This window comes from Hypanus sabinus, chromosome 5 (genome assembly GCF_030144855.1).
Source record: "Hypanus sabinus isolate sHypSab1 chromosome 5, sHypSab1.hap1, whole genome shotgun sequence".
Lineage (NCBI taxonomy): Eukaryota > Metazoa > Chordata > Chondrichthyes > Myliobatiformes > Dasyatidae > Hypanus > Hypanus sabinus.
Window position 1 is genome coordinate 177,342,043 of NC_082710.1, and position 27,730 is coordinate 177,369,772.

At 46.3% G+C, this 27,730-nt stretch overlaps 1 protein-coding gene across 1 annotated transcript; it reads right to left on the bottom strand.

Annotated features, from left to right (window-relative positions):
- Nucleotides 1–246: 246 nt before the first annotated feature.
- Nucleotides 247–21,539, bottom strand: LOC132393835 (uncharacterized). Its single transcript, XM_059969227.1, has 3 exons — nt 19,816–21,539; nt 19,611–19,729; nt 247–1,498 (listed from the first exon to the last, which is right to left on the bottom strand). Exons 2-3 carry the CDS (start codon nt 19,626–19,628, stop codon nt 899–901), a joined length of 618 nt encoding a protein of 205 aa, XP_059825210.1. The 5' UTR covers nt 19,629–19,729; nt 19,816–21,539; the 3' UTR covers nt 247–898.
- Between the last annotated feature and the right edge of the window lie 6,191 nt (nt 21,540–27,730).

Genomic DNA, 27,730 nt, shown 5'->3' on the forward strand with positions numbered 1-27,730 from the left:
TGGGCCCTGCACCTTGGGCCTTGTACTCTTCATTGGATCCCATCTTGTCCCTCATGAGACTCCACCCGGGGGAATCTGGTTCAACTCTGGCCTTCCATGATTGCTGTTCCGAGCTTTTTGACACCCACACCAGCTTTGACATCCCCACAGACTTTCCCAGCTCCTCAGAAGGACCACAACATGTCTTGGGCCCTGCACCTTGGGCCTTGTACTCTTCATTGGATCCCATCTTGTCCCTCATGAGACTCCACCCGGGGGAATCTGGTTCAACTCTGGCCTTCCATGATTGCTGTTCCGAGCTTTTTGACACCCACACCCCTTTTTGGCTTTCCATCACACCTCTGCTACCATCTGTCACACCTCACTCTCAGGCGTGGGCCACCAGTTTGGAAAAACAGATGGTAAGCTACAACGGCATGTTATGCGCGGGGTTTTATTTAGATAGATAGATAGATAGATAGATAAATAGATAGATAGCGAGATAGATAGATAGATAGATACTTTATTCATCCCCAAGGGGAAATTCAACATTTTTCCAGTGTCCCATACACTTATTGTAGCAAAACTAATTACATACAGTATTTAACTCAATATAAATATGATATGCATCTAAAATCACCCTCCCAAAAAGCATTAATAAATAGCTTTTAAAAAGTTCTTAAATAGTTACTAAAGTGCATTGAGTGGTAACTTAAGCTCAGTCCTAACCCCGGCACTTTAACATGTCTTGCCCCTGGTGGTTGAATTGTAGAGCCGAATGGTGTTGGGGAGTAATGATCTCTTCATCCTGTCTGAGGAGCATTGCATTGACAGCAACCTGCCGCTGAAGCTGCTTCTCTGTCTCTGGAGGTGCTGTGCAGAGGATGTTCAGGGTTTTCCATGATTGACCGTAGCCTACTCAGCGCCCTCTGCTCTGCCACCAATGCCATACTCTCCAGTTCTGTGCCCACGAGAAACCCGCCTTCCTTACCAGCTTATTAAGACGTGAGGCGTCCCTCTTCTTAATGCTGCCTCCCCAGCACACCACCACAAAGAAGAGGGCGCTCTCCACAACTGACTGATAGAACATCTTCAGCATCTCACTACTAACATTGAATGACGCCAGCCTTCTGAGGAAGTACAGTCGACTCTGTGCTTTCCTGCACAGGGCATCTGTGTTGGCAGTCCAGTCTAGCTTCTCATCTAACTGCACTCCCAGATACTTGTAGGTCTTAACCTGCTCCACACATTCTCCATTAATGATCACTGGCTCCATATGAGGCCGAGGTCTCCTAAAGTCCACCGCCATCTCCTTGGTCTTGGTGATATTGAGACGCAGGTAGTTTGAGTCGCACCATATCTCAAAGTCCTGTATCAGTTTCCTATACTCTTCCTCCTGACCATTCCTGACACACCCCACTATGGGCGTGTCATCAGCGAACTTGGGCACATGGCAGGACTCCGAGTTATATTGGAAGTCTGATGTGTACAGGGTGAAAAGGACCGGAGAGTTTAGTAACTGGTGAATAAACAAAGCAAAAGTTGCTTAAACATTGTGAAGAAAAATTATTTACAAATAGACAAATGAAAACAAGTACAAACATTTACAAATATACAGGGGCTTTCTCCATGACACACTTTGTCATTAATTTTCCAAAATAACTATTCACCAGCCATGAAATCCAACCTCCACACATGCCAACATGAGGGATGAAATCTGCTTGTGTAGGGTGTAGTGTGCCTGCTGCCACTGACTCAGGCATTATTTTAGGTCGCCTCAAACTGTCCCTCGGGTCTTTTGGGACTGTTCTGTTGTCTACGAGTTGATGTGACAGAGTGAGTGAAAAGAAATGAAACTGTTTGCAATGCCTGTTTCTGGAATCCTTATTTTTTATCAGTTATAAAAAGCAGAGTACACTAACTGAAGGGATTGTTTTGATTATCCAAGCTTGCAATTGTTTTACTGTCGGGGTGTGTAAATGGTGAACTCCCAAAAACTGCAGAACGGGAGGGCAGTGTGTGAACTACTGGGGGAACTGGACCAAGGACAGAACGAGGGAGTGACTAACCAGGCAAACGGGGAAGGTTAGCTGGAGAATTCGCTTTGCCAACCTCCTCAGTCGCATGATTCTTATTCCAAATCTGAGAAACACAGAAAAACATAACAACAGAAGAATGCCATAAATGTAAATATCAAGATTGCTTTTGACAAAGATTGATTGTGTGTCCATATAAAGTAATTCTAGGCACAGGAGTGTCTGTACAAAGCCTGACCGACAGGTAATATTAAAAGTGGTGGTTGACGGCGTGAAGTGGTGGGTTAATGTGTGGAGGTTGTTGTATATTTAATATTTCAGTAATAGTTGAAGAATTTTGTAAATATGCTGTTTAAGCATACTTTGTTGTTTACATAATGGTCGGACTCTTGGCAGTGTGGAGGATCAGAGGGATCCATAGGACACTCCAAGCTGCTGCACAGGTTGACTCTGTGGTTAAGAAGGCATACGGTGCATTGGCCTTCATCAACTTTGGGACTGCGCTTAGGAGCCGTGAGGAAACGTTACAGCTAAATACTGTAGAATGCTGGTCAGACCCCACTTGGAGTCCTGTGCTCAATTCTGGTCACTTCACTGCAGGAACGATGTGGAAACTGTTGTTACGTACCCGTGGGTGTCTTGTACTTTTAACGTGACAGTGGTGTTGAAGCTACACTGGACTTAAAGTGGTGGTCTTGTGATGGTGGAGTGACATCATTTTCCCGCCAGTAGAGGTCATGTGACAGTTTTTTTTTACAGGGTATAAAAGGAGGACCGCTCCCTGTGAGGAGGGGCAGTTTGTGTCTGGATTTGCCATTTTGACTCCATGCCACTGCGTGGTCCAATATTATGACGCAGTTTGGTTGAAAGGTGGAGTTTTATTTAATGCTTAAAGTTTAAAAGGTCATTGCTGGCAGTTTCTTTATAATACTGCCAGTTAAAAATCAGTGGAGAGGGAAGATCGGAGTTCGGGAGCTAAAAGATCGAGGAAAGTTGATTTCGATGGTGAAACAGGTTCGACCTTGTTTGATCCTCATTCGGAAGGAATTTGTCAGCTATCCCCGTGGTAATCCCTGCAAAATAGCAGAAAGGGTTGGGTACAGTTTTGTAAAGGACAGGTCAGTGCCTTTAAGCTGGTTCATTTTCATCTTCATAAATTCTCCGGGAAAAGTATAGTTCGACTGGGAACTGCAACAACATGACGTGAAAGAGAATTTAAATCGTCTAAAAAGTCTCTCCTTTAATTGACTGTAAGCATTTTGAACTTTTGCAGTACTACTTTGAAGAACTGTTTTTGCAACCGCTTTAAGAACTGTTTTCGCTTTATTTCGTTAAGAACTGTTTAAGCTGCCGCACAGCAGCTGATTTCCGGTTACGTTAGTTGTTTGTTTACTTTTGGGGGTTTGTTTTTCAGTGTTTAATAGATGTTTTATTTGTTATAAAAAACCCTGCCTCACTTATATATTTATTGTTGCCGAATCCGTAACACTATATAAAAGGTGCAGAGGAGATTTACAAGGATGTTGCCTGGATTGGGGAGCATACCCTATGAGAATATGTTGAGTGAACTTGGCCTTTTCTCCTTAGAGCCATGGAGGATGAGAGGTGACCTGATAGAGGTGTAGAAGATGATGAGAGGCATTCATTATGTGCATAGTCAGAGGCTTTTCTCCAGGACTGAAATGGCACAGTTTTAAGGCATTTGGAAGTAGGTACAGAGGAGATGTCGGGTAAGTGTTTTTGTACAGAGAGTGGTGAGGGTGTGGAACAGGCTGCCGGCAACGGTGGTGGAGGCAGAAACGATAGGGTCTTTGCTGAAAAGTTAACTGCCGGTTAACTCTCGGCTAACTATTACTTGGATTGCACTACTTGTATGTATAATCTATATTTTCATTTATATTTATCATTATTATTGTTATGAGCAGAGAGACAACATCTGCCGGAAGTAAATTCCTTGTATGTGCACAGGTACTTGGCGATTAAAGTCTGATTCTGATGATTGGTACATGGAACTTAGAAAAATAGAAGGCTATTGGTAACCTGAGGACATTTCTAAAGAAAGTACATGCTCAGCACAGCATTGTGGGCCGAAGGGCCTGTATTGTATTGTAATTAATTGAAACCTCATTGAAAATTTCTATCGAGAGCTGACTAAAGTAACCCTGTTAACAGCTCCAACAGTGGTCAAACAGAATGAAAGAGCTCAATGGTTCTCTGTTTTAGACATAAATAATGGGTTTGGTCCATTCCAGTAGAACGAGAGTGTGAGTACAAGTTTGCATTTACCTTTCAGGGACAACAGCATACATAGACTGCCCTATCACAGGGATTCTATAATTCCCCTTCTATATTTCACCAATGCTTAGGAGAAGGGTTACAATGGTTTTCAAAACCCGAGAACTTGGTACAATATGTAGATGATGTACTCCTGCAGACTGAAACCAAGCAAGAACATCATCAGCTATTGACAGAACTGCTGCAATTATTACTTGCATTGGGACTAAAGATAAACCCTAAAAAAGCGCAGGTGATAAAACAAGAAGTTAGTTATTTGGGAATTACCTTGACACTGGGAAAAAGAGAAATTGATAAGTGAAGAGTAGAATCGGTTATGAAACTGTCTATTCCCCAAGACCTGAAAGGGCTGCGGTCCTTTCTGGGGCTGGGAGGATACTGTAGGGATCACATCGAACAACCTTCCACTAATCCAGCTCCTTTAATGGAGTTACTGAGAAATAATGTGGTGTGGGAATGTAAATCAGATCATATCCAGGCCATCACAGCTCTGAAGCAAGGGTTGACCACTGCTCCTTCGTGAAAAACCCCAAATCTGAATGAACCCTTCTCATTGGAAGTGGCTACATCTGACACCAGCCTCTCAGCAGAGCTGTCACAGGAGACGCCTGGGAAGTTAAGACCAGTAGCGTACACACATGCACGCGCTCACCAGTAGAACAGGGGTATACTGTATGAGAAAAACACTCGTCAGCAGTTTTCTGGGCTGTACAACATTTTGCCTCCATAGTGGGACTTAATCCACTTACAATACTGACAGAACATACCCCCATACAATTACTGCTAGATGGAAGGATTAAAGACGGTTCACTAAGCCAAAACAAAATAGTTGGATGGACACTGCTGTTGCCAGGAAGGAATATTGGTGTGAGTAAACACTACCTCAATGTCGGCCGATAACCTGGTGTACACGAGTGTCACAGGGTTACACTCATTGTAACCACAAGGGTTCATTGTTATCAAAACAAAACGGAGGGTGGAAGCAGATCAGATAAAGTAATGACTGAGAACAAAGACACAGAGGAAAAAGAAAAACCTTACTTTAAAACTTTTGTAGATGGCTCCTCATCAGTACAGGATGGTGAGAGGAAAACAAGTGTGGCATATATGTAGAGGGTGAACTTGGCCAGGAAAGGTATAGTGTAGCTTTAAAGTTACCCAAGACCATGAGTGCACAGGCAGCAGAATTGGCAGCTGCAGCACATGTGGTTTGCCACACTGAATGTTTTCCTCCAGGTCAGTCATACACTCTGATAGTATGAACATTTGTAACAGCCTTACAGAACATTTGCCTCCGTGGGAAGCCAGGGGGTTTGTTTCAGCTGATGGGAAGCCCCTCCCATCTGCTGCTTTATTACAATATATATTTGAGAAGGCAAAGGGAAAAGAATATGGAGTGAAAGACCAGTCTAAATTATCTCCTAAGGGAAATAGAAAGGCTTACGGATTGGCTAAGTGCTTTATTTGGGCAGGAATGGCAGCCACAGATTGGGGAGATTGAGAAGCAGAAAAAGCAACAGATTAAGGTTATAGATTTAACAGAGGAGCCAAAGAAAAATAAAGATTTTAAAAAAATTGATAGAAGGTGCATTCTGAAATGTACAGAGAGCACAAGGGAGTGTTTGTCAAAGATGGAGTTGCCCTTATTGAAGGAAAGCTTGTGGTTCCAGAGGGAGGAAGAAACCAGATGATCCACAGGTTCCATGATCTATGGGGACACCAGGGGCACAAAAGCACCTGTGAAAAGTCCAAGGAAGTGGGCTGGTGGTCTAAGATGAAGGATGATGTGGAGCATTATGTAAAAAATAGATTCAATTGTGCACAATATAATCATGGCAGACATGTAAAGACAGGAGCCCTTTGACACACCAGACCAGTGGAAGGGCCTTGGACAAATCTCCAGATAGATTATGATGGTCCCTTCCTGCCCACCCCAGGAGGGTACAAATATATTCTGGTAGTAATCGATACCTTTACAAAGTGGGTGGGAGCTTTCCTGGCTGAAACAAACACAGCAAAGGCCACAGCAACAATCTTATTGGAAAGGATATTCACTCGCTGGGGACGACCCCGGAGTATTGAATTGGATAAAGGCACTCGTCTCACAGCCCAGATAATGCAAGATGTCATGGCACTGTTAGGGATCAAGCAGAGATTTCATTTACGCTATGGACCAGTCCAGGGGAATTGTGGAAAGGATTAATTGAACACTAAAAATTATGATTGCAAAATGGTGTGTAAAGCTCTGGTTCATATTTTCACTGTTATGCAGTGTGTATTTCATTTTGGCAGTTCTGTAAGAGCAGTTTGTTTTCAGCCTGTTTGGGTTACTGTTGAAAACGAGGGGTGATGTGGAATGTGTGCCATCCAATTTCTGGGAGATTTTCTTGGTGAGGGACAATAAGGTTGGTCTTGGGCTTTTGTTCAGTGGGAGATGAAGAGAGAAGATGTGGGGAGAACCGGTCATAGCATAAGATCCGGTTGGAGACCCATTTGTTCGCGATGGATCACGAGCGATGTTCAGAAGGTGCTGTGGGCGTTCATGCTGACGAGAGCCCAGCTTGTGAGTGACAGAGAAGTTCAAGATGAGCTCCAACTGTTTAATTGACTGTTTAATTAGAGTGGGGCTTATCTTCTTGTTATTCTTTACTAACCCTTTAACCCTTTAATCGTATGCAGTGTACTGTCTGTTATTTCATGGCACCAATTTGTGACGGGGTGGAAGGTTACACCGCATCCACACAGAGTGGGGTTTGGGGAGGGAGAACACCTCAATCTCATGGGTTTGGCGGAGCCAGAGGTTGTCTTCCCTAGACTTACGTAACCAAGGAAACCGGGGGTTTCAGGTGCAACAACATGGCAGGTCGTTTTGCCTTATGTACTGATGATAATAAGGAATACAGTGGCATCTTCTACAGGTTACACCCCGTATAAACTCATGACCCGAAGGGACGTGAGAGGATTAGAGGATTGTTAGGATTAAATTTGGCAGAACCTGAAATAGATGGGATTGTGTCAGAAAAGTGGGTACAACAATTGGTAGAGACAGTGAAAGAGGCCGATTATGTGGCAGCCCACCAAACAGGAAAGAAGAAGCAACAGAGTAAAGCTGACTTTGACTCAAACATCAGTCCATAGAATTAACCCCAGGACAAAGAGTGATGATTAGAATACATCAGCCCACCTCATTTTTAAATCCAAGGTTTGCAGGGTCCTAGGAAATTACAGACAAAGCAAGTCCTTCAGTGTACAAAGTTCTGACTTCTCCAGATAAAAGTGCACGGTAGGATGGTTGCCCCTCTGACTGGAGGCCTGTCACTGGTGGGGTGCCACAGGGATCGTACTTTATCATCCATATTAATAATTTGTGTGATAACATGGTGAACCTTTCAGCAAATTTGTGGATGACACCATTTTGGGGATGCAGTGAACAGCAAGAAAGACTTGTTCCACTTGCAAGGATATCAAGAGGGAGATCAGTGGGGAGGGACGAGTGGATAAGGGAGATGAGTAGGGAGCAATCCCTGCAGAAGGTGAGAGGATGGGGGAGGATGTACTTGCTGGTGGGATCCTGTTGGAGATGGCGGAAATTATGAAGAATTATGTGCCGGCCGCAGAGGCCTATAGGGTGGTAGGTGAGGGCCACCCTATCCCTGGTGTGGCAGGGGAGGATGGGGTGTGGGCAGATGTGTGAGAAATGGAAGAGATACTGGTGAGAGCAGTGTTGAAAGCCCCTGTCTTTGAGGAAGGGGGACAACTCAGTTGTCTTGGAATGAAAAGCCTCATCCTGAGAGCAGAAGCGGCAGAGACGGAGGAACTGTGAAGTGGATCACAGGTAGAATTGTTTGTGAAGAGAGCTGAGTTACAGGGAAATGTTAAATAGTTGGTGGATTTGAGTTGAATTACAACGTTTCAGAGAAGTTTGGACAATTACTTGCATGGGATGGGTCTGGTGGTCTATAGTCCAGGTGTGAGTTGATAGGACTAGACAGAATAATAGTACAGCATGGATTAGATGAGCCAAAGGGTCACACTCATACTCAATGACTCCATGAAGTGAGTTTGAACAAACTGGGCTTGTACTTGCTGGGTTTGGAACAGTAGGAGGAGATGATTGAAACATGGAAGATGGAGAGAGGGTGGATGTGGAGGGGTAGTTTACTCATGTAAATATCCGGCAACTCACTTCCGATGGAGATAGGGTAAAACTTTATCTCCCACAGAGCTGTCCTGAAGAACTTTCTTCTCCAAGGATGGGTGGAGGCAAGATCTTTGACCATCCTTAAGGCAAAGGGAGATACCCAGCACCCCAACCTGTCAACCACCACAAAACTCCCCCAACCATCCCATCTCCTTGCACCCACCCTATCCATTACCTCCCTGAATCCTGCATCATGGAGTTGGTGGATAAATTCTGTGAATATTAACCCGCTCTGGAAGCGGTAGAATTTAATGTGCCTTAGAATGTGGTTTAGCATAGTTTAGAATGCAGGTGAACTCAGCCCAAAACATCAGAGGCACCTCACTCCCCACCATCGGTCATATCTACAGGAGCCCTCAAGAAGGCAACATCCGTTATCTGGGCAATGCCACCTTCTTACCTCCTGCTCAATAGTAGCGGTAAGAGGCCTTAAGTTCCACACCACCAGGTTCAGGAACAGCTACTTTACTTGAACTATTCTGTTCTTAGACCATCGTCACAACACTAATCACCTCCTCAGTACGGCAAAACTGGACCAGGGGTGCAGAGCTAGCCAGAGTGCACCCAACACATCTTTAAGAAAAAAGTCAAAATAAACAAGCTAATTAATTAGATTCCGCCCAGGGTGATTTGAGTATCTCAGAAACTGCTGATCTCCTGGGATTTTTACGCACAACAGACCCTGGAGTTTACACGAATGGTGTCAAAAACAAAAATAACATCTAGCGAGTGGCTGTTCTGTGGCAAAAACTTCTTGTTAAATCCACCCGCTGGATGTTATTTTTGTTTTTGGCATCATCCTTTGTAAACTTCAGTGTCTGTTGTGCGTAAAAATCACAGGAGATCGGCAGTTTCTGAGAGACTTAAATCACCCTTGGCGGCACCTAATTAATTAGCTTGTTTAGTTTGTTTTTCTCTTAAAGATGTGCCGGACGTGCTCCGGTGCGCTCCAGCTAGCACTGCACCCCTGAACTGGTCACTCTGATTGTACTAAAGTGGATTGTTAATAAATATTTTTTTATATTTTTGAGTATTGAATTGACTTTATTACTTACATCCTTCACATACATGAGGAGTAAAAATCTTTACGTTACGTCCCCGTCTGAATGTGCAATTTATAGTAATTTATAATAAAAATATTGGGGATGGTTTAAACTAGATTCACAGAGGTTTGGGAACCGAAGTGAAGAGGCAGAGGATGGGATGGTTAGCACACAAGTAGAGATGGTCTGTAGGGAGTCTGTGAGGAAGCAGAGACAGATGACAGAGCAAAGATTCACTCAGCCAGATGGATTGAGATGTGTCTAATTTAATGCAAGGAGTATCATAAACAGGGCAAATAAACTTAGAGTGGGGATCAATATGTGGAACTGTGTCATTGTGGCCATTACAGAGACTTGGATGTTTCAGGAGCTGCTGTGTGTGCCGGGCTTTAGATGTTTCAAAAAGAACAGAGAGGGAGGCAAACAAGGTGGCATTGCTAATCAGGGATAGTGTCACGGCTACAGAAGAGGAGGAAGTAATAGAGGGATGGTCTATTGTGTCAGTGTGGGTGGAAGTCAGAAACAGGAAACGGGCAATCACTATCAGTGACAGAAGGAGAGAGTCGAAGACTTCTCAGCTTTCCATGGAGATTCATGTTCATCACTCGCCCAGTTTTTCCATAATTATTTCAAAATGAATAGAAAGATGCTCACTGGGCGAAGGCTCTCCCACTGACACATTAACCACCTTCCCAGCCTCACTTACTGTGAGGTGGCCAAAGGGAATCCCTTCTCCAGTTGGGCCATCTACATATATCTTGTCAGAACTTTCACAACACATTTTATAAATTGCGCCCTGTCAAATCCCTCAGCACAATGGCTGTCCCAGTCAATATTAAAGATGTTGAAATCACCTCTTATTGCAATTTTAACATTCCTTCAGTAATCTGCAATCTCCCTACAACTGGGTTCTCAAATTCCCACGGATTTTTGGTCCCATAATTAAATCCCCAAAGAATGGTTCTCCTCCTTTTATTCATAACTTCAACCAATATAGTCTCACTGGATGCACTCCCAGCTTTATCGCTTGAAGTATTGCAGTGAAAATTGTTACTGTGTTTGTACCCCTCTTACTTATAATTTCTACCAATTGAGCCTTACTACACATTCCCCCAGGAATATTCCTGAGTTCTCCAGTGAAGATCTCTGTATCCAACATCATGATCCCCTCCTCTCTTACCTCCATCTCTACCACTCCTGTAGCCCCTGTACTCCAGAACACTGAGCTGCCAGTTCAGACCTTCCATTAAAATCATTTTGAATGCAATATGCTATCAGAATCCTGTGTCCCACAGACCCAGATGGAGAGAACGAGGCACTGGAGATCTGAGAGTCAGAGGGGCAGAGAGAAACCCACACTGGGAGGAGAGTGTGAAGACCTTTGACCCTTCACTCCCCAGTGAGGGCCACTTTGCAAATGGAATCGGGTCCACAAGTCTGGAGAGTGAGTGAGTGAGTGAGTGAGTGAGTGGAAAGGGCAGGAGTTGAGTGCATGGAGGTGGAGTAAGGGAGGATGCAGAGAGGAGGGGGAGTGCCAAGGCTCAAAGGGTGGAGTGGGAGTGAGGGTCTGTGAGGGAATGCAGGAGGAAGAGGTGAGATGTGGGAGTGAGGGTCTGTGAGGGAATGCAGGAGGAAGAGGCAGGATGTGGAGATGTGGGAGTGAGGGTCTGTGAGGGAATGCGGGAGGAAGTGTCAGGATGTGGAGATGTGGGAGTGAGGGTCTGTGAGGGAATGCAGGAGGAAGACGCAGGATGAGGAGATGTGGGAGAGAGGGTCTGTGAGGGAATGCAGGAGGAAGAGGCAGGATGTGGAGATGTGGGAGAGAGGGTCTGTGAGGGAATGCAGGAGGAAGAGGCAGGATGTGGAGATGTGGGAGAGAGGGTCTGTGAGGGAATGCAGGAGGAAGAGGCAGGATGTGGAGATGTGGGAGTGAGGGTCTGTGAGGGAATGCAGGAGGAAGAGGTAGGATGTGGAGATGTGAGTGTGAGGGTCTGTGTGGGGAATGCAGGAGGAAGAGTCAGGATGTGGAGATGTGGGAGTGAGGGTCTGTGAGGGAATGCAGGAGGAAGAGGCAGGATGTGGAGATGTGGGAGTGAGGGTCTGTGAGGGAATGCGGGAGGAGGAGGCAGGATGTGGAGATGTGGGTCTGTGAGGGAATGCGGGAGGAAGAGGCAGGATGTGGAGATGTGGGAGTGAGGGTCTGTGAGGGAATGCGGGAGGAAGAGGCAGGATGTGGAGATGTCGGAGAGAGGGTCTGTGAGGGAATGCGGGAGGAAGAGGCGAGATGTGGGAGTGAGGGTCTGTGAGGGAATGCGGGAGGAAGAGGCAGGATGTGGAGATGTGGGAGAGAGGGTCTGTGAGGGAATGCGGGAGGAAGAGGCGAGATGTGGAGATGTGGGAGTGAGGGTCTGTGAGGGAATGCGGGAGGAAGAGGCAGGATGTGGAGATGTGGGAGAGAGGGTCTGTGAGGGAATGCGGGAGGAAGAGGCAGGATGTGGAGATGTGGGAGAGAGGGTCTGTGAGGGAATGCGGGAGGAAGAGGCGAGATGTGGAGATGTGGGAGTGAGGGTCTGTGAGGGAATGCGGGAGGAAGAGGCGAGATGTGGAGATGTGGGAGTGAGGGTCTGAGGGAATGCGGGAGGAAGAGGCAGGATGTGGAGATGTGGGAGAGAGGGTCTGTGAGGGAATGCGGGAGGAAGAGGCGAGATGTGGAGATGTGGGAGTGAGGGTCTGAGGGAATGCGGGAGGAAGAGGCAGGATGTGGAGATGTGGGAGAGAGGGTCTGTGAGGGAATGCGGGAGGAAGAGGCAGGATGTGGAGATGTGGGAGAGAGGGTCTGTGAGGGAATGCGGGAGGAAGAGGCAGGATGTGGAGATGTGGGAGAGAGGGTCTGTGAGGGAATGCGGGAGGAAGAGGCAGGATGTGGGAGTGAGGGTCTGTGAGGGAATGCAGGAGGAAGAGGCGAGATGTGGGAGTGAGGGTCTGTGAGGGAATGCGGGAGGAAGAGGCAGGATGTGGAGATGTGGGAGAGAGGGTCTGTGAGGGAATGCAGGAGGAAGAGGCAGGATGTGGAGATGTGGGAGTGAAGGTCTGTGAGGGAATGCGGGAGGAAGAGGCAGGATGTGGAGATGTGGGAGTGAGGGTCTGTGGGGGAATGCAGGAGGAAGAGGCAGGATGTGGAGATGTGGGAGAGAGGGTCTGTGAGGGAATGCAGGAGGAAGAGGCAGGATGTGGAGATGTGGGAGTGAAGGTCTGTGAGGGAATGCGGGAGGAAGAGGCAGGATGTGGAGATTTGGAATTGAGGGTCTGTGAGGGAATGCAGGAGGAAGGGGCAGGATGTGGAGATTTGGAATTGAGGGTCTGTGAGGGAATGCAGGAGGAAGAGGCAGGATGTGGAGATGTGGGAGAGAGGGTCTGTGAGGGAATGCAGGAGGAAGAGGCAGGATGTGGAGATGTGGGAGTGAGGGTCTGTGAGGGAATGCGGGAGGAAGAGGCAGGATGTGGAGATTTGGAATTGAGGGTCTGTGAGGGAATGCAGGAGGAAGAGGCAGGATGTGGAGATGTGGGAGAGAGGGTCTGTGAGGGAATGCGGGAGGAAGGGGCAGGATGTGGAGATGTGGGAGAGGGTCTGTGAGGGAATGCAGGAGGAAGAGGCAGGATGTGGAGATGTGGGAGTGGGGATCTGTGAGGGAATGCAGGAGGAAGTGGCAGGATGTGGAGATGTGGGAGTGAGGGTCTGTGAGGGAATGCAGGAGGAAGAGGCAGGATGTGGAGATGTGGGAGTGAGGGTCTGTGAGGGAATGCAGGAGGAAGAGGCAGGATGTGGAGATGTGGGAGAGAGGGTCTGTGAGGGAATGCAGGAGGAAGAGGCAGGATGTGGAGATGTGGGAGTGAGGGTCTGTGAGGGAATGCGGGAGGAAGAGGCAGGATGTGGAGATGTGGGAGTGAGGGTCTGTGAGGGAATGCGGGAGGAAGAGGCAGGTTGTGGAGATGTGGGAGTGAGGGTCTGTGAGGGAATGCAGGAGGAAGAGGCAGGATGTGGAGATGTGGGAGTGAGGGTCTGTGAGGGAATGCAGGAGGAAGAGGCAGGATGTGGAGATGTGGGAGAGAGGGTCTGTGAGGGAATGCAGGAGGAAGAGGCAGGATGTGGAGATGTGGGAGTGAGGGTCTGTGAGGGAATGTGGGAGGAAGAGGCAAGATGTGGGAGTGAGGGTCTGTGAGGGAATGCGGGTGGAAGAGGCAGGATGTGGTGATGTGGGAGTGAGGGTCTGTGAGGGAATGCAGGAGGAAGGGGCAGGATGTGGAGATGTGGGAAAGAGGGTCTGTGAGGGAATGCAGGAGGAAGAGTCAGGATGTGGAGATGTGGGAGTGAGGGTCTGTGAGGGAATGCAGGAGGAAATGGCAGGATGTGGAGATCTGGGAGAGAGGGTCTAAGGGGGGCTGAATGGTGAGTGAGGGTTAGGGAAGAGTCAGAGGGAGGATGAAGGTTTGGAGAGTTAGAGGGGAGGCTGGGGAATGTGAGGAGGGGTCAGTGGGTAATTTCTCTGTGCCTCAGCCCAGCTCTGTGTGTGTCTTTCTGCGGAGGTGGGGGGAGAGGTCGAGAGTGAATGAACTTTCAACTTTTGTGGGACTGTCTGTGACCAAATCACACAAACCATAATTTAGAAGAACATCTAGCCATCAAACTGAATCTGACAGACTTTTTCCTGACTTCACAGAGAAAATGCAGTGCTCACATTTCCAGTTTCTGGGACATCTAGAAGGAGGGGACACGGTGAGGGGACGTCTATTCTGATGATAAATTAATTCACCAAGCAGGAGTGAACATTTCGAGCTGGGGGTGGTGTGGGGCCTGTGGATGTTTGGAGAGCCAGTATGTTCAGGAGAGATGGTTGGATTTTTCAATAAGGGAAATCGTGGAAATGACATCAGCACAGGGAAGTGATGTTGATGTTATTTAATAGGAAAGCAGGAGTGAGGGGCTGAATGGCCTCCTCTTGCTTCTATTCCTGATGCTCTTCAGAGCAGCAGACAGACTAAACTGAGGGAGAACAGAAAGGGCCGGGGTGTACGTAACCATGTCAGGCAGTAAGGTGAAAAAGTGGTTAAATATAATTCTTGACGAACTCTTATTCAAATAATTTAAACTGCATGCAAGCAATCTTCACAATAAAAAGGTCGATCTGGAGGCAACGTGACGTTGTGAGATGTCGGACACACTGGGATTACTCAGTCAGGGCGGCAGAGAAACTGTCTGACTTCACCCCTGTGCAGTCCTGCTCTGATGTGAGGAACTCTCTTCCTCATTATCCCATCAGAAAACATGTTTGAATCATGTAATTTTTTTCATAATTACACCAATGTTGTTTAAGTTCGACCCGGATTCAAATCCTCTTGCAATAAAGGCCAACATACAGTTTTCCTCCTCATTGTTGCTTTCAGCTTCATTTTCAACCCCCAGTGAAAGGGAGATATCCAGTGAGTCAGAATCGGAATCAGGGTCATTATCACTGACTTACAGTGTAATATTGAATTTATTGATTGCCAGCACCAGTATCAGAATCAGGCTTATGTTGTGAAATTTGTTAACTTTGTGGCAGTGATACAATGTAACTATTCCATACATAGAACATAGAAACCTACAGCACATTACAGGCCCTTCGGCCCACAATGTTGTGCCGACCATGTAACTGACTCCAGAGACTGCCTACAATTTCCCTCGCGCAGAGTGCACTATTTTTCCCAGCTCCATGTACCTATCTGAGAGGCTCTTAAAATACCCTGTTGTATCTGCTTCCAGCACCACCACCGGCTGTTCACTTCATACACCCACCACTCTCTGTGTGGAAAACTTACCCCTGACACCCCCTCGGTACCTATGTCCAAGCTCCTAAAACTATGCTCCCTCGTGTTAGCCATTTCAGCCCTGGGAAACAGCCGCTGGCTATCCACACGATCAGTGCCTCTCATCATCTCTATCAGGTCACCTCTCATCCTCTATTGCTCCAAGCAGAAAAGATCGAGTTCACTCAACCTATTCTCATAAGGCATGCTCCGAAATCCAGGCAACATCACTGTAAATCTCCTCTGCACCCTTTCTATGATTTCCACATCCTTCCTGTAGGGAGGGGACCAGAGCTGAGCACAGTACTCCAGGTGGGGACTGACCAGGGTCCTATATAGCTGCAATATTACCTCTTAGCTTTTAAACTCAATCCCACGATTGATAAAGGCCAATACACCATATGCCTTCTTAACCACAGAGTCAAACTGCGCAGCTGCTTTGAGTGTCCTATGGACTCGGACCCCAAGATCCCTCTGATTCTCCTACTGCCAAGAGTCTTACCATTAGTGCTGTATTCTGCCATCATATTTGACCTACCAAAATGACCAACCTCACACTTACCTTGGTTAAACTCCATCTGCCACTTCTCAGCCCAGTTTTGCATCCAATCAATGTCCTGCTGTAACTTCTGACAGCCCTCCACACTATCCACAACACCCCCAACTTTTGTGTCATCCCTACACTTCCCCATCCAGGTCATTTATAAAAATAAAGTAGGGCTCCCAGAACAGATCCCTGAGGCACTCCATTGATCACCAACCTCCATGCAGAATATGACCTGTCTACAACCACTCTTTGCCTTCTGTGGGCAAGCCAGTTCTGGATCCACATAGCAATGTTCCCTTGGATCTCATGCCACATTACTTTCTTAATAAGCCTTGTATGGGGTACCTTGTCAAATGTATTGCTGAAATCCATATACACTACATCTACTGCTCTACCTTCATCAATCACATCCTCAAAAAATTCAGTCAGTCTCATAAGGCACGACCTGCCTTTGACAAAGCCATGCTGACTATTCCTAATCATATTATGCCTCTCCAAATGTTCATAAATCTTGCTTCTCAGGATCTTCTCCATCAACTTACCAACCATTGAAGACTATAATTTCCTGAGCTATCTCTACTCCCTTTCTTGAATAAGGGAACACCATCCAGAACCCTCAAATCCTCCAGAGCCTCTCCTGTCCCCAGTGATGATGCAAAGATCATTGCCAGAGGCTCAGCAATCTCCTCCCTCACCTCCCACAGTAGCCTGGGGTGCATCTCGTCTGTTCCCAGTGACTTATCCAACTTAATGCTTTCCAAAAGCTCCAGTACATCCTCTTCCTTAATATCTACATGCTCAAGCTATTCAGTCCACTGTAAGTCAACCCTACAATCGCCAATATCCTTTTCCATAGTGAATACAGAAACAAAGCATTCATTAAGTACCTCTGCTATCTCCTCTGATTCCATACACAATTTCCCACTGTTACACTAGATTGGTCCAATTCTCTCACATCTTATCCTCTTGCTCTACACATACTTGTAGAATGCCTTGGGGTTTTCCTTAATCCTTCCCGCCAAGGCCTTCTCATGACCCCTTCTGGCTCTCCTAATTTCATTCTTAAGCTCCTTCCTGCTAGCCTTATAATCTTCTAGATCTCCTTCATTACCTAGTTTTTTGAACCTTTCTTAAGCTCTTCTTTTGTTCTTGACTAGATTTACAACAGCCTTTGTGCACCACGGTTGCTGTACCCTATCATCCTTTCCCTGCCTCACTGGAACGCACCTACTCAGAACCCCACACAAATATCCCCTGAACATTTGCCACATTTCTTCCATACATTTTCCTGAGAACATGTTTCCAATTCTGCTTCCAAGTTCCTGCCTGATAGTCTCATATTTCGTACGATAGCCTCATACGGCAATTGCGCTTGTGAATATGCATGTGTCATCTAATTATTATTTCATTATGATAGTATTTAGCTCCATTCATTCCATTGTAGTGCTTGTCAAGACTTGGACACAGCACAGTAACACTTCGCTGCCCATCTGCTTTTGGCCTTGCCTGAGGAATGGGACAGTTGAGTCAATGACTCTGAAGACTAATGGTATTCCTTTTATATTGAGTTGTTCTTTTCAGCCGGAGTGTGGGCTTCATTTTCCAATTGAGAGTTTTAGTTAACGGCCCTGTTTGGCCTAGCGTTTATTGTTTCTTTTCCCTTTAACACTGTTCACGTAAAAGTCTGTGAACTATCGACCCGCGTCAGTGTCTCTCACTCCACACTTGGGCCACATCCAAACCGGGTGACAGCAAGTCTCAACAAGCAGTGCGATGGAATGAATGGAGTTTAATATTATCACGATGAAATAACAATTAGCTGACATGTACATATTCACAAGTGCAGTTTCCATATCTACTGCTCTGCAAAATCCATGGTTGCGACAGGAGATTGACAGACAGACTTTATTGATCCTGAGGGAAATTGGGTTTCGTAGGAGTTCCTGCTGCTGAATGGCTGATCCAGCGCTACAAATGCACCTGGAGACGGGCCAGGGCTTCTCAGCTGCGCACCCAGAAATAACATTCCCAGAAGGCTGATCAACTCCGTCGACAGGTGAGCCCGTTCAAGCCAGAGCCGGAGGTCTGGTCGGCATCAAGGGATCTTCCCCGGAAATCAAGAGCCGGATATTTTCACCACGCTACGTGGGACCATTTGTAGTGGAAAAGGCTGTCAGCAGAGTGTCCTATAGATTACGTCTGCCAGCATCACTGAAGATCTACACAGTGTTCCATGTTCCCCAGCTCAAGCCGGTTACTACCCCTCCCTGGCCCCAGTCACCCCACCTCCCCCTCCTCCCCGCCTGGTAGATGGTTCCCTTGTCAATACTGTGCGATGCCTCCTGGCATCTCGCTGGGTAGGTGGTGATGTCCAGTACCTTGTGGATGGGAAGGGTTTGGCCCAGAAGAACTCACTTGGATCCCGGTGAAGGACATCTTGGACAAGTCGCTGATCCAGCACTCTCAGCGGACACAGGTCTGTTGTGCCTAGAGAAGGGGACCCTGTCACAACCACGGATTCGGCAAAGCAGCAGATACAGAAATTGCACTTGTGGATTTGCACGTGTCAGCTGATTATTATTCCATTGTGACAGCATTTACCTCCATTCATTCCGTCGCAGTGCTTGTCGAGACTTGGACACAGCACAGCAACGCTTTGCTGCCTGTCTGCTTTTGGCCTTGGGCCATATCCGAACCGGGTGACACTTCATTCAGGACATTTATAAAAATCACAAAGAGCAGGGGTCCCAGAACAGATCCCTGCAGAACACCACTGGTCACCGACCTCCATGCAGAATACGGACCATCTACAATGACCATTTGCCTTCTGTGGGGAAGCCAATTCTGGATCTATAAATCAAGGTCTCCTTGGATCCCATGCCTCCTGACTTTCTGAAGGAGCCTCGCATTGGGAATCTTATCAAATGCCTTACTGAAATCCGTATACACTACATCCACTGCTCGACCTTCATCAATATGTTTTTTTACTTCCTCAAAGAATTCAATCAGGTTCGTAAGGCAAAACCTGTCTTTGACAGAGCCATGCTCACTATCCCTAATTAGACTACTGTAGGTCTCTCCAAATGCTCATAAATCCTGTCTCTCAGGATCTTCTCCAACAACTTGCCCATCACTGGTCAGACTCACTGGTCTATCATTTCCTGGGCTACCTCTACTCCCTTTCTTCAATAAAGGAACAGCATTTTCAAACCTCCAATCCTTTGGAACCTCTCCTGTCCCTACTGATGATGCAAATATCATCACAAGAGGCTCAGTAATCTCCTCCCTCACTTCCCACAGTAGCCTGGGGTATATCTCATCCGGTCCCGGTGACTTACCTAACAATACTTTTCAAAAGGTCCAGTTCATCCTCTTTCTTAATGTCTAGTGGTCGCCAACCTTTTTAAGCCCAAGATCCCTACCTCAGTCTTAGTGCTGAAGTGGAATTCATACTCATATTTTGTGTTTGCTCAGTGTGAATGGGTTGAGGATGCAGGGGTTTGGTGCCAGAATCTTTACCAGATTAGTTAGGATGTCCATGCTTCCCCTGAGACACAATCTTAGACCAAGGAGGTCAATCCACCCCCAAATGATATTGAAAGTCACTTTTTTCTTCTAATTATTATTTAACGGTGCAAGGACAAAGGAAACTGTACAAGTTTTACCTTGCTTAATGGCAACATAAGTTTCTTTCAACAATGTTTTTAGTGAGAAGAGATGATCGAATTTCTCCGTTGTCAGGGTACCATCTGTCACTGACAACACTGGAGCTTTATCGCCAACACTGCGAATGTTAAACAGCTGTTATAAACGGAGCATCAGCCAATTTTGAATTATTTTATGGATGAATTTTGTCAAGAGATGTCCTACCTGCTCTTCTGATGATCTTCTTCCTAAAATAAATGAAACACAGATTTGAATTAACTGAGACTGGACGTCCTATAACAGGAATTTTGTGCCAATTATTGCATGGCATTGAATATTCCCTTTTCCGAACTCACTCCTGCTGGCACACAGATTTTAAAAAGGGCATTGTGGAAATGACGTAGGGCCACCAGACACAGTACAAAGAAAGCTTGAGAAATTTATAATATCGGGGATGATACTTTCTCACCCGAGTAAGAGATTGAGGTGATCAGACGGATATTTAACATTACGTATGGATTAAAGGGTGGGGGAAGATAAAGAATGTATGTGGATGCCTTCAGCCAAAGATAAAATGTAAGGCAGGCTTCAATAGATCATGCAGTAAGTTCAGGAAAGAGAATGCAAAACTCGCTGCCACAGGTGTGATTGAAACTGGCAGCAGAGACCAAATGGGGAAGCTGGAGAAACACACGAGGGAATATGGTTCACTGTTCTCTGTTCGCCTTGTCTCTACCTACTACCCCACGTGCCTCTATATCCAGCACATCATTACCTCGTTAGTCTATCGGGGTCATCGACTGTATTGAGTGCTCCTGGTGTGGCTTCTAATAGACTGGGAGAATGCTTTGTCAAGCACTTCATTCCATCTGTTGCTAAAAACCCCAGAATATCCCGGTGGCCTCATATTTCAATGGGACTTCCCATTCCCATTCTGACATGTCAGTAAATGGTCTCCTCAACTGCTACAATGAGACCACACTCAAGTTGGAGGAAGAGCACCTCATATTAAACAATCAGACCATAAGACAAAGGAACAGAAGTCGGCCATTCGGCCCATTGAGTCTGCTCCGCCATTTCATCATGAGCTGATCCAATCTCCCCTTTAGTCTCATTCTTCCGCCTTCTCACCATAACCTTTGATGCCCTGACTACTCAGATACCTATCAATCTCTGCCTTAAATACACCCAATGACTTGGCCTCCACTGCTGCCCGTGGCAACAAATTCCACAGATTCACCACCCTCTGGCTAAAAAACAGTTTTCGCATCTCTTTTCTGAATGGGCGCCCTGCAATCCTCAAGTCAAGTCCTCTCGTACCAGACTCCCCCACCATGGGAAACAACTTTGCCACATCCACTCTGTCCATGCCTTTCAACATTCGAAATGTTTCTATGAGGTCCCCCCTCATTCTTCTAAACTCCAAGGAGTACAGTCCAAGAGTGGTGAAACGTTCCTCATATGTTAACCCTCTCATTCCCAGAATCATTCTAGTGAATCTTCTCTGAACCCTCTCCAATGTCAGCACATCCTTTCTTAAATAAGGAGCCCAAAACTGCACACTGTATTCCAAGTGAGGTCTTACCAGTGCCTTATAGAGCCTCAACATCACATCCCTGCTCCTATACTCTATTCCTCTAGAAATGAATGCCAACATTGCATTCGCCTTCTTCACCACCAACTCAACCTGGAGGTTAACCTTAAGAGTATCCTGCATGAGGACTCCCAAGTCCCGTTGCATCTCAGAACTTTGAATTCTCTCCCCATTTAATAGACAATAGACAATAGGTGCAGAAGTAGACCATTCGGCCCTTCGAGCCTGCACCGCCATTTTGAGATCATGGCTGATCAGTTCCTATCAATACCCGGTTCCTGCCTTGTCCTCATATCCCTTGATTCCCCTATCCATAAGATACCTATCTAGCTCCTTCTTGAAAGCATCCAGGGAATTGGCCTTCACTACCTTCCGAGGCAGTGCATTCCAGACCCCCACAACTCTCTGGGAGAAGAAGTTTTTCCTTAACTCTGTCCTAAATAACCTACCCCTTATTCTCAAACCATGCCCTCTGGTACTGGACTCTCCCAGCATCTGGAATATATTTCCTGCCTCTATCTTGTCCAATCCCTTAATAATCTTATATGCTACAATCAGATCCCCTCTCAATCTCCTTAATTCCAGTGTGTACAAGCCCAGTCTCTCTAACCTCTCTGCGTAAGACAGTCCGGACATCCCAGGAATTAACCTCGTGAATCTACGCTGCACTTCCTCTGCAGCCAGGATGTCCTTCCTTAACCCTGGAGACCAAAACTGTACACAATACTCCAGGTGTGGTCTCACCAGGGCCCTGGACAAATGCAAGAGGATTTCCTTGCTCTTGTACTCAATTCCCTTTGTAATTCCGCCTGTTTATTTCTTCTACCAAAGTGCATGACCATACACTTTCCGACATAGTAATTCATTTGCCACTTCTTTTCCCATTCCCCCAATCTATCCAAGTCTCTCTGCAGACTCTCTGTTTCCTCAGCACTAATGGCCCCTCCACCTATCTTTGTATCATCAGCAAACTTTGTCACATCTATTCCATAATCCAAATCGTTGATATACAACGTAAAAAGAAGCTGCCCCAACATGGACCCCTGTGGAACACCACTGGTAACTGGCAGCCAACCAGAATGGGATCCCTTTATTCCCACTCTCTGTTTCCTGCCAATCAACCAACACTCTATCCATATATGTAACTTTCCCGTAATTCCACGGGCTCTTATCTTGTTTAGCAGCCTCATGTGTGGCACCTTGTCAAAGGCCTTCTGAAAATCCTGTTACGATCCCCGTAACTGGGTCACTTACCAGCAAAGATAGAGAGGTCCGTTGAAGTCTGATGGTACTATTTTCAACAGTATTTATTGATAAAAATACACAAAATGAATATCAATGCAAACACACACAGATAATATACGTAGTCAATACTAAATTTTAAACGTGGGTATAATAATAATCAATAAGAAATAACTCTATCGTTGTCTAGGGGATAATGTATTGTCTGATGGAAATATAAAAGTATTATATAAAAATATAATTAGATCGTTCAAGCTGCAGTGTTTTGGTTGTTAGAGAGAGAGACGTTTAACTTGCCCGGGTCTTTTATGATGCCGATCCTTTTAGTCAGGGAGTGGGTTTCCCCATAACTGATAAAAGCCGTTCTCCGTGTTGCAAGCCACCAGTCCCCCTTTCTTCAATGGAACTGAACACACGTGGCCTCCGTCGAATGGCTTCCCGATATCACGGGAGCGATAGTGTTTCTTCTGGTGCGTCTGAGGGGCTGTTCCTACAGTCCCTCTTTTATCCTGACTCGCCGGGTAGTAGATGTCAATCAGGTTGGGGTGAAGCAATCTCTCTCTCAACCAGCCCACTTTGCCCGAGGGCTTGCATGTAGCATTGTCCCCAGTCCACAAACGTGGTCTCCAGGTGACAATGGCCTTGTCTCGTAGCTTTTCATCGCAGGGGAACGAGGCATTCCGCATGCCCCTCCCTCATTTCTTGGGCCCCTTTGACCCAACCCAACAGTGATCTGGTGATTCTCACAAAGGAGGGGGCTGCAGGCAAAGCAATCCAAATACTCAACATCCACTGCATCTCCCTTGTCTAGCCTACTTGTAATTTCCTCAAAAAATTGCACTAGGTTTGTCAGGCAGGATTTTCCTTTAAGGAAACTATGCTCAGTTCTGCCTATCTTGTCATATGCCTCCAGGTACTCCGTAACCTCATCCTTGACAATCAACTCCAACAAATTCCCAACCACCAATGCCAAGCTAACAGGTCTATAATTTCCTTTTTGCTTCCTTGCCCACTTCTAAAATAGCAGAGTGACATTTGCAATCTTCCAGTCCTCCGGAACCAGGCCAGAATGTATTGAGTTTTGAAAGATCATTGCTAATGCCTGCGCAATCTCCACTGCCACTTCCTTCAGAACACGAGGGTGCATTCCATCTGGTCCAGGAGATTTATCTACCCTTAGACTATTCAGCTTCCTGAGTACTTTCTCTGTCGTAATTGTGACTGCGCATATTTCTCTTCTCTGACACCCTTGAATGTCCGGTACATTGCTGATATCTTCCTCAGTGAAGACTGATGCAAAATACTCGTTCAGTTCCTCCACCATCTCCTTATCTCCCATTACAATTTCTCCAGCATCATTTTCTATCTGTCCTATATCTACTCTCACCTGTCTTTTACTCCTTATATACTTGAAAATGCTTTTAGTATCCTCTTTGATATTATTTGCTGTTATTTGATATTAAATATATTTGATATTATATTCTTTCTGGGCAGCCTTCAGCTTTGTAGCATGACATCGATCAGTCTACACAAGAAATTCTGCAGATGTTGGAAATCCGAAGCAACATATACAAAATGCTGGAGGAACTCAGCACCATCAATTTCTCTAACTTTTGGCAGTTTCTCCTCCTCGTTATCTCTCTTTGCCATTGCCTATTCTGTTTCCCCTCTCACCCCTTCTCTTTCACTCAGCTCTCTCTAGTGTAGTGGTCGTCAACCTTTCTAAGCCCAAGATCCCCTACCTCGGCCGTAGTGAAAGGTAAGGTTGACCGACTAAATGGCTGAGATACACACATGCGCACAGGGCAGAAAAGACCATAAGTAAAACCCCACAACCCCGGAAACAAACTCTCTTTACAAACTGCTTTCCGTAGTGGGAGGATTGCTATATTACAATGATCATAATTAGAAGTACTTATTTTTATAATACTCACATTACAATACCTTTAATTCTGTGTTTCATTATTTAATTTTTTTGAACACAAAAAATAACTGAATAAAAATTGACTGAGCAAACAGGAGGAAATCTGCAGATGCTGGAAATTCAAACAACAACACACACAAAATGCTGGTGGAACACAGCAGGTCAGGCAGCATCTATAAGGAGAAGCACTGTCGACGTTTCGGGCCGAGCCCCTTCGTCAGGACTAACTGAAAGGAAAGATAGTAAGAGATTTGAAAGTAGTGGGGGGAGGGGGAAATGTGAAATGATAGGAGTAGACCGGAGGGGGTGGGATGAAGCTAAGAGCTGGAAAGGTGATTGGCGAAAGGGATACAGAGCTGGAGAAGGGAAAGGATCATGGGACGGGAGGCCTCAGGAGAAAGAAAGGGGGGGGGAGCACTAGAGGGAGATGGAGAACAGGCAAACAACTACATATGTCAGGGATGGGGTAAGAAGGGGAGGATGGGCATTAACAGAATTAGAGAAGTCAATGTTCATGCCATCATGTTGGAGGCTACCCAGCTGGTATATAAGGTGTTGTTCCTCCAACCTGAGTGTGGCTTCATCTTGACAGTAAAGAAGGCCATGGATAGACATATCAGAATGGGAATGGGATGTGGAATTAAAATGTGTGGCCACTGGGAGATCCTGCTTTCTCTGGCAGACCGAGCGTAGGTGTTCAGCAAAATGGTCTCCCAGTCTGCGTCGGGTCTTACCAATATATAAAAGGCCACACCGGGAGCACAGGACGCAGTATACCACACCAGCCAACTCACAGGTGAAGTGTCGCCTCACCTGGAAGGACTGTCTGGGGCCCTGAATGGTGGTGAGGGAGGAAGTGTAAGGGCAGGTGTAGCATTTGTTCTGCTTACAAGGATAAGTGCCAAGAGGGAGATCGGTGGGAAGGGATGGGGGGGAACGCGTGGGCAAAGGAGTCAAGTAGGGAACAATCCCTGTGAAAAGCAGAAGGTGGGGGGAGGGAAAAATGTGTTTGGTCGTGGGATCCCATTGGAGGTGGCTGAAGTTACGGAGAATTATACGTTGGACCTGGAGGCTGGTGGGATGGTAGGTGAGGACAAGGGGAAATCTATCCCGAGTGGGGTGGCGGGTGGGGTGAGGGCAGATGTGCGGGAAATGGGAGAGATGCGTTTGAGAGCAGAGTTGATTGTTCAAGAAGGGAAGCCCCATTGTTTAAAAAAAGGAAGACATCTCCTTCATCCTGGAATGAAAAGCCTCATCCTGAGAGCAGATGCAGCGGAGACGGAGGAATTGTGAGAAGGGGATTAGCATTTTTGCAACAGGCAGGGTGGGAGGAGGAATAGTCCAGGTAGCTGTAAGAGTCTGTAGGCTTATAGTAGATATCAGTAGATAAGCTGTCTCCAGAGATGGAGACAGAAAGATCAAGAAAGGGGAGGGAGGTGTTGGAAATGGACCAGGTAAATTTGAGGGCAGGGTGAAAGTTGGAGGCAAAGTTAATGAAGTCGACGAGCTCAGCATGCGTGCAGGAGGCAACGTCAATGCAGTCGTCCATGTAGCGAAGGAAAAGAGGGGGATGGATACTGGTATAGACTTGGAACATGGACTGTTCCACAAAGCCAACAAAAAGGCAGGCATAACTGGGACCCATACGGGTGCCCGTGGCTACACCCTTGGTTTGGAGGAAGTGGGAGGAGCCAAAGGAGAAATTATTGAGAGTAAGAACTAATTCCGCTAGACGGAGGAGAGTGGTGGTAGAGGGGAATTGGTTAGGTCTGGAATCCAAAAAGGAGCGAAGAGCTTTGAGACCTTCCTGGTGGGGGATGGAGGTACATAGGGAAGGGACGTCCATGGTGAAAATAAGGTGGTGGGGGCTGGGGAGCTTAAAATCACTGAAAAAATTCAAAGCGTGAGAAGTGTCTTGAACATGTGGGAAGAGATTGAACAAGGGGGGATAAGACAGTGTCAAGGTATGCAGAAATGAGTTCGGTGGGGCAGGAGCAAGCTGAGACAATAGGTCTACCTGGACAGGCAGGTTTGTGGATCTTGGGAAGGAGGTAGAAATGGGAAGTGCGGGGTGTGGGAACTATAAGGGTGGTGGCAGTGGATGGGAGATCCCCAGAATTGATAAGGTTGGTAAAAATTGACTGTTGTACACAGTGAGATGACTGGGGCTGAATACTTTCTGCTAGTTCCCTGAGATTTGACTCATAACTGCAGCCAGCCAGTCTGAGACGGCCTGTGAGGTGTCTGTCAGTAAGACACCTACGTACTTAGATTTCATGATGTTCATCTGTTGCAACACAGCGCCCTCGCAAACCTCCTGACAGACTGAATATTTGAATGGACAGTTTCCTTTGTTGGACTGAATGTTGAACCTGCCACGGTTTTCAGGTGTTTTGATTGGTAAACCGTTACTGAGACACTAGTACAAGTTTCTGTGGTTCGCAAGATCATTGCACCACTGTTTTTTGTTTCCCAGTTATTTACATCTGGGGAATTTTGCAAATTACAGGGGGAGAAGTGTTGTAAAGTTAGCATTACAAAGATAATACAAATTAGCATAATGGTAATATAGCAATACTCCCGCTACGTAAAAGTATTTGTAAAGAGTGGTTGCTTCCGGGTTGCAGTTTTACTTCCGGTCATTTCGAGTCCGGGTCATGGTAGGACTACACACACATGCGCACTGGACAGAAAGAACGGAACTAAAACCTCGCAACCCGGAAACAATCTTTCTTCACCAAAAAAAGCTTTCCGTAGCGGAAGTATTGCTGTTTTACCATTATCCTAATTAGTATTACTTATTTTTATAATGCTCACATTACAACAGTAGTTGTGTATTTATTTTTCAATTTTTTCCGGATCTACTGGGAGGAAATTTAGTGTATTGCAGTACCGCTTTCAACCAGAGGGTGGGGATGGCGAGCGGCCCAATGGTCAGTTTCACGGTGCAGGACCGCCACCTGCTGCTGGAACCCGGTACTGCAGGAGGAGCGGAAACAAAATGTAATGGCTGGGAACCGGCACTAGAATTTATTGTGGCAAACACGAGGAAATCTGCAGATGCTGGAAATTCAAACTACACACACAAAATACTGGTGGAACACAACAGTCCAGGCAGCATCTATAAGGAGAAGCTCTGTCGACGTTTTGAGCCGGGACAGAAGGGTCCTGACGAAGGGTCTCAGCCCGAAACGTCGACAGTGCTTCTCGTTATAGATGCTGCCTGGTCTGCTGTGTTCCGTCAAGAGTTTCTTGTGTCTGGAGCGTGGGCGTCGGCAGCAGGAACAACATTTACTGCCCATCGATCGCCCTTGATAAGGTCGAATCGAGAAACTTCAGCTGACATTTTTTAAGTTAACGATAATTTTCAACCTATTATA